At 50.8% G+C, this 7,491-nt stretch overlaps 1 protein-coding gene across 1 annotated transcript in view; it reads right to left on the bottom strand.

Annotated features, from left to right (window-relative positions):
- KCNN1 (potassium channel, calcium activated intermediate/small conductance subfamily N alpha, member 1) overlaps positions 1-7,491 on the bottom strand; it is a 58,321-nt gene that overhangs the window by 4,311 nt on the left and 46,519 nt on the right. The window contains exons 8-11 of the mRNA XM_011925911.1: positions 7,149-7,259; positions 5,829-5,956; positions 2,537-2,545; positions 2,043-2,112 (exon numbers count right to left, since the gene is read on the bottom strand). Coding sequence (XP_011781301.1) covers positions 2,043-2,112; positions 2,537-2,545; positions 5,829-5,956; positions 7,149-7,259 — 318 coding nt within the window. The remainder of the gene's footprint in view (positions 1-2,042; positions 2,113-2,536; positions 2,546-5,828; positions 5,957-7,148; positions 7,260-7,491) is intronic.

Here is a 7,491-nt window from a genome sequence, read left to right as displayed (position 1 = left end):
AAAAAAAAAAAAAAAAGATAAAAGAAAAAAAGAAGTTATATGGGAATATTTGACTTTTAAGGGGTCAGCACCCCATAACCCCGATGTTGTTCGAGAGTTAACTGTATATCTTCAGGGGTCTAGAATATGTTTTTCTCTCTGTAAGATTATTTTCTGGGCACGGTGGCTCATGCCTATAATCCCAGCACTTTGGGAGGCCAAGGCGGAAGGATCACTTGAGCTCAGGAGTTTGAGACCAGCCTGGGCAACATGGTGAAACCCCATCTCTACAAAAAATAGAAAAATTAGCAGGACCTGGTGGTGTGCACCTGTAGTCCCAGCTACTTGGGAAGATGAGGTGGGAGGATTGCTTGAGCCTGAGGAAGTTGAGGCTGCAGTGAGCCGTGATTTCACCACTGCACTCCAGCCTGTACCACAGAGCAAGACTCTGTCTCAAAAAAAAAAATTCCCTTCCAAATTAAATTTATTGTAGGTTAATATTAAGCTAGATTGCATTCTCTTCCTAGTGATGGGGGAAGTGAGTCCAAAATGCACTGGGGACAAGAAATAAAATAGAAATGGGACTTAACATTTTCTAAAGATAACATGAAATTAGCCTCAGGCTGACTGGTAGATCAGGGGATGTAGCCACTAAGCAAAAGCTATTTTCTGAAACTATGTCATTGGTCAGGAGGGAATTCAAATCAGTGTTGCAAAGATCTCAAGCACTTGATTAATTGCAACTAGTCCAATAACACATCTTCCAGTGGAAGAATTCAAAAAGCAGGAAATGGACTGGGCACGGTGGCCCACACCTGTAATCCCAACACTTTGGGAGGCCGAGGTGGGCGGATCACTTAAGGTCAGGAGTTCGAGACCAGTCTGGCCAACATGGTGAAACCCCGTCTCTACTAAAAGTACAAAAATTAGCCGGGCATGCTGGTGCATGCCTGTAGTCCCAACTACTCTGAAGGCTGAGGCACGAGAATTGCTTGAACCCAGGAGGCGGAAGTTGCAGTGAGCCAAGATCATACCACTGCACTCCAGCCTGGGTGACAGAGCAAGACTCTGTCTCAAAAAATAAATAGAGCTAAAAAAAAAGTGGGAAATGATTTGATATTAGAATCAACACACAGATCCACGTGTAACACAAACTGATTTCTTTCTTGCTTTTTTTTTTTTTTTTTTTTGAGACAGGGTCTCGCTCTGTTACCCAAGCTAGAGTGTAGCAGAGTGATCGTAACTGACAGCAGCCTTGACCTCCTGGGCTTAAGTGATTCTCCCACCTCAGCCTCCCTAATAGCTGGGACTACAGACACTCACCACCATGCCTAGTTTATTTTTTTATTCTTTTTGTACAGACGGGGTCTCTCTATGTTGCCCAGGCTGGTCTCAACCTCCTGGGCTCAAGTGATCTGCCTGCTTCAGCCTCCCAAAGTACAGGGATTACAGGCAGGATCCATGGCACCTGGCCCCAATTTTTCTTGCAATCAATTTAAATTTCCTGACAGATGTTTAATTGCTATACAAATAAGCTTTCTCCCAAAGCTATCATTTGAATTTATACCCACAGCAAAGGAATTTTTTTCTCTTCAATTTCAGAGCTTGAATTGAGGTAGTATGCCTAAATCTAGAAATGCCTCTTCACCCACTTAGCCCCCGAACTATATACTCTTTTTAAATTTATTATTTTAAAAATTATTATCATTTTTTTGAAACAGGGTGTCACTCTGTCACCCAGGCTGGAGTGCAGCGGTGCCATCTTGGCTCACTGCAGCCTCAACCTCCCAAGTTCAAGCAATTCTCCCGCCTCAGCCCCCAAGTAGCTGGGATTAAAGGCGCCCGCCACCACGCCTGGCTAATTTTTGTATTTTTTTGTAGAGACGGGGTTTCACCATGTTGCCCAGGCTGGTCTCAAACTCCTGAGCTCAAGAGATCTGCCTGCCACTGCACTCAGGCCACTGTGGGTCCTTGTGCCCTCCTCCGGCAGGAGCTGAGCACCATCCCGTCTGCTCCAGGGCCCCAGCTGCCCTGTCCGGCCCACCCTGCCCCAACTCACTCACCTTGGCCAGGTCGGTAAGCGTGTTAGCCTGGTCGTTCAGCTTCCCTTGCTCGATCTTCACACTCCGGAGCCTGTGGGGACACGGGGTTGGGGAGAGGGGGTTAGGTAGGTTCCCATGGATGCTGCAGTGGGGGCAGGGACTTTCATGCGTCCACCTGGGGTCACCTATGGGACATGCATCAGAGGATGAGGTGGGAGCTGGGAGGCCAATTCCCTGTGGTCTATTCCCTCCCAGCACACGGCGGGTGCCGCAGGGCCAGGAGTCAGCCTGGCCACCGCCCACACCACCCATTGGCTGGTCCTGTCTCCACCCCATCTCAGGACCTCAGGACGTTGGATCCCAGACCAAGGTGAAGCCTGCACCGATCCATGGAGCAGATGTGAACCCTGCCTGCCTCTGAGGCTAGGGTTGGCATGCCCCGGGTGTGCCCCTGTCTGTGACCACCATGCACCCCCGATTTTCCAGCCCCACCAAGCCCCTGGGAGAAGACTTACTTCTGAGCCCTGGCAGGACCGGGCAGAGCAGGAGAAAAATCACAAGGCAATTTTAATCTCAGCACAGTTGTGCGGCATGTACCCAACCCTGCCCAACTCCCAGGGGTGCCACCCCAGGGCCCCGCGCAGGGTTCCCAGATGGCCAAGGGGCTGCCCTTGCTCTGGGGAAGTGCCCAGCCTCTGAGGGTTCTGTGCCAGCCCCTCAGGGACACGCCTGTCCTCTCTCCTGTCCCGGAGGTGGTGTTTCATTCAGAAAACTATGCCCACGCCATCTGCCGGGGGGAAACCGAGGCTCAGAGGGGTAAAGCCACTGCCCATCCGCACCCCGGCAGGATTTGAACCCACACTTGCTACTTGGTGTTGGTGTTGGCACTGGTGACCCTCGTCTCTGGACAGCTGGCCACAGGGGGAATTGGTTAGTGTATGCCCTTGCCCCTTTTGGTCATCCCTTTGTTTTTTTTGAGACAGAGTCTCACTCTGTTGCCTAGGCAGGAGTGCAGTGGTGCGATCTCAGCGTGATCTCAGCTCGATCTCAGCTCACTGCAACCTCCACTTCCCCGGTTCAAGCGATTCTCCTTGCTCAGCCTCCTGAGTAGCTGGGATTACAGGCGCTCACCAGCACACCCGGTTAATTTTTGCATTTTTAGTAGAAATGGGGTTTCACCATGTTGGTCAGGCTGGTCTCGAACTCCTGACCTCAGGTGATCCGCCCGTCTCAGCCTCCCAAAGGATTATAGGCGTGAGCCACCGTGCCCGCCGGCCATCCCTTCTGTACCTAAGCCAGTCCAGGGGACTGTCTCAGCGTGATCTTGGCTCACTGCAACCTCAGCTTCCCGGGTTCATGTGATTCTCCTGCCTCAGCCTCCCGAGTAGCTGGGACTACAGGCATGTGCCACCAGGCCCGGCTAATTTTTTTGTATTTTCAGTAGAGATGGGGTTTCACCATGTTGGTCAGGTAGGTCTTGAACTCCTGAGCTCAAATGATCCGCCCATCTCGGCCACCCAAAGTGCTGGGATTACAGGCATGAGCCATCGTGCCTGGCCTTTTGTACTTTTTTCTAATGTGGCTGTTAGCAAATTTAAAATTATATATGTTGTTCACATGATATTCTAGTGGACAGCATCGTCGTCAGCATATTATGGCCTGTGGGTCAAATCTAGCCGGCCGCCTGTCTCGGAAAATAAGGTTTCTTTGGAACATGGCCACACCAGTTTATCCTCACTGCTTCCCTGCCGCAACAGCAGAGAGTTGAAGAGTGGGACAGAAACTGTCTGACTCATAAAACCTGAAAGATGTACCATCTGGCCCTTTACAGAAAAAGTTTGCTGACTGGCTGCATATTGGACTCACCTGAGGAAATTTTATTTATTTACTTATTGTAATATATTTTATTTTTTAGTTTTTGAGACTCTGTTGCCTAGGCTGGAGTGCAGTGGTGCAATCTCAGCTCACTGCAACCTCCGTCTCCCGGGTTCAAGCGATTCTCCTGCTTCCCAGCTACACACTTGTAGCTGGGACTACAGGTGTGTGCCACCATGCCGGGCTAATTTGTATATTTTTAGTAGAGACAAGCTTTCGCCATGTTGTCCAGGCTGGTCTCGAACTCCTGACATCAGGTGATCCACCTGCCTTGGCCTCCCAAAGTGCTGGGATTACAGGCGTGAGCCACTGCGCCCAGCCATATATATATTTTTAAGGCAAGGTCTTGCTCTGTGGCCCAGGCTGGAGTGCAATGGTGCAATCACAGCTCACTGCAACCTTGACCTTCTGGGCTCAAGTTACCCTCCCACCTCAGCCTCCTGGGTATCTGGGACCACAGACACGTGCCACCACACTGGGCTAATTTTTTTATTTTTGTAGAGATGGGGTCTCACTTTGTTGCCCAGGCTGGTTGCAAACTCCTGGCCTCAAGCGATCCTCCTGGCTCAGCCTCCCAAAGTGCTGGGATTACAAGGTGTAAGTCACCATGCCCAGGTTTATTTTATTTATTTATTTATTTTTTTGAGATGGAGTCTCGCTCTGTCGCCCAGGCTGGAGTGCAGTGGCTGGGTCTCAGCTCACTGCAAGCTCCGCCTCCCAGGTTTACGCCATTCTCCTGCCTCAGCCTCCCGAGTAGCTGGGACTACAGGCGCCCGCCACCTCGCCCGGCTAGTTTTTGTATTTTTAGTAGAGATGGGGTTTCACCATGTTAGCCAGGATGGTCTCGATCTCCTCACCTTGTGATCCGCCCGTCTCGGCCTCCCAAAGTGCTGGGATTACAGGCTTGAGCCACCGCGCCCGGCCGCCAGGTTTATTTTTTAATTTTTACATAGAGTGTGGTCTCACTATGTCGCCCAGGCTGGTTTCCAAATCTTGGCCTTAATCAGTCTTCCCTCCTTGGCATCCCAAAGTGCAGGGATTATAAGCGTGAGCCACCATGCCCAACCAAGCAGCCATTTGAGGAATTTAAATGTAATTCCAGGCTGCAACCCAGACTCTACTAAGTAATTGACGTTGGATGTGGCTCTTGGGATTTTTAAAAAGCCCCCTGGTGACTTCGATGAGCAGCCAAGGATTTAGAGTTATTTTATTAAATAATTCTCAGGGCAAAGAAGCAACACAGGAAATCAAGCAATTTCTTAATTTCTTTCTTCCTTTCTCTTTTTTTTTTTTTGAGACAAGGTCTCACTCTGTAACCCGGCTGAGTGCAGTGGCACAATCATGGCTCACTGCAGCCTTGACCCTGCAGACTCAAGTGATCCTCCGACCTCAGCCTCCTGAGTAGCTGGGACCACAGAGGCACACAACCACACCCAGCTAAGTTATTAGTTTTTGTAGAGATGGGGTCTCCCTGTATTGCCAAGGATGGTGCTGAACTCCTGGACTCAAGTGATCCTCCAGCCTCCCAAAGTGCTGGGATTACAGGCATGAGTCACCATACCTGGCCCAGTTCATTTCTAGTTACCCCACATGATCCCATGGATCAGACCACGGATTTAATTATGAGCTTCCTGGCAGACAAAGCAAAAAGAGGAAATCTCTTCAAAGTCTAAAGGGTAAGAATCATCCTGGTTATTCCAGAGAATAAAATATACGTCCTGCCACTTACTGAGTAGTGTCCATGATTTAGCAGAACCCATAATCTGCCTCCCTCTGAAGATCCTCCCATCCACCCAGCTCAGAAGACACAGGCCCCAACCAACTGACCACCCATCCCTGGCAGGGAGCTGTGAAGAGGCCACACTGAGCTGCGAGGGCTGCCTCCGCGCCATGTGGACACAGAAACGTGAGCTGGAAAGGTGCTGGACTTACTGATGGATGGCTTGGAGGAACTTACGCTGGTGTTTCCGAACCCGGGCTTGGTCTGGCTTCTTCACCAGCCTGGTGTGTTTGTAGATGAGCCACGTCTCCCTGAGAACGTTAGCAGCGGCGTTTTTTACCTGGGGCCAGAAAAAGAACAATTTCATGCCTCAGGGTTGGCACGAAATTCCAAAAGGCTCCAGAAATGTCTAGAATCTTCCAGAAACCTCTAGAAACTTCTGGAAATGCCTCTCAGGGTCCCTGGGCTATAAGGCAGGGCCATGCTTGCACAGCAACGTCTGTGCAATGTGTGTATACCTAACACACATCACTCACGATGGGCCAGGCCCTTTCTCTGCAAACATGCAAATGTTTTTTATGGTGTTTTTGTTGTTGTTGTTTTTGAGACAGAGTCTTGCTCTGTGGCCCAGGCTGGAATGCCGTGGCGCGATCTTGCCTCACTGCACCTCCCGGGTTCAAGTAATTCTCCTGCCTCACTCTCCCTAGTAGCTGGGATTACAGGCGCCTGCCATCATGCCCAGCTAATTTTTGTATTTTTACTACAGATGGGATTTCATCATGTTGGCCAGGCTGGTTTCAAACGCTTGACCTCAAGTGATCCGCCTGCCTCGGCCTCCTAAAGTACTGGGATTATAGGCATGAGCCACCGCGCCCAGCCATGATGCAGATGTTAACTCAGTGTATCGGCATGTGTTTTTATTTCTCTCATTTTATATATGGGGAAGCTGAGGTACAGAGCAGTCAACCTGCTAGGGTCAGGCAACTCTCAAATCGCATATCGCAGTCTGGCCCAAGTCTCTTGCTGAATGCCCATGGGTGGATATGACTGGGCACAAGGATAGATGCTATGACGTCTCTCTGTGCACTATTCACAGATGGGTGCGTGGTGGCAGAGTCAAGCACAGTCATTTTTTTTTTTTTTTTTTTTGAGATGGAGTCTCGCTCTGTCGCCCAGGCTGGAGTGCAGTAGTGCGATCTCCACTTACTGCAAGCTCCGCCTCCCGGGTTCACGCCATTCTCCCGCCTCAGCCTCCCGAGTAGCTGGGAGTACAGGCGCCTGCCACCGCACCCGGCTAGTTTTTGTATTTTTAGTAGAGACGGGGTTTCACGGTGTTAGCCAGGATGGTCTCGATCTCCTGACCTCGTGATCCGCCTGTCTCGGCCTCCCAAAGCCAGTACAGTCTTGACACGGGGCTGCATGGTAACCCACGGGCACATGCGCGTGCCTGGCACATACAGAAGGAAAGCAGGGAAGTTCTACACTGGCTGACAAGGCCAGGAGGCGGCCTCCATGGGAACCACGGTCCTCACCCGCTTGGTGAGCTGAGTGTCCATCATGAAGTTGTGCACGTGCTTCTCAGCCTTGGTGAGCTCCAGCTTCCGGGCCACCACAGCCACCACGAGCGCAGTACAGCCAGCTCCCTGTGTGTGGGGCAGAGGGGGGGCACATCAGCGTCCTGTCTTGAGGTCACTTCCTCCTCCATGAAGCCTGCCCAGATTGCAGCCTCCCCATTCCCTGTGTCAGCAGTGTGTGTGGATTCCATCTGCAGAGCTCACTGACTCCAGGTCTACTTGTTTCCCACCATGTCCCACACATTAGCTCATTCGACCCCCAGCAACTCCAGGAGGTAGGACAGTTCTTTTTTTTTTTTTT

The sequence above is a fragment of the Colobus angolensis genome, unplaced genomic scaffold, assembly GCF_000951035.1.
Source record: "Colobus angolensis palliatus isolate OR3802 unplaced genomic scaffold, Cang.pa_1.0 Scaffold66, whole genome shotgun sequence".
In the NCBI taxonomy this organism is placed as follows: Eukaryota; Metazoa; Chordata; class Mammalia; order Primates; family Cercopithecidae; genus Colobus; species Colobus angolensis.
Note: the sequence above shows the minus strand (reverse complement) of the source record. Positions and strands in the feature narration are given on the sequence as shown.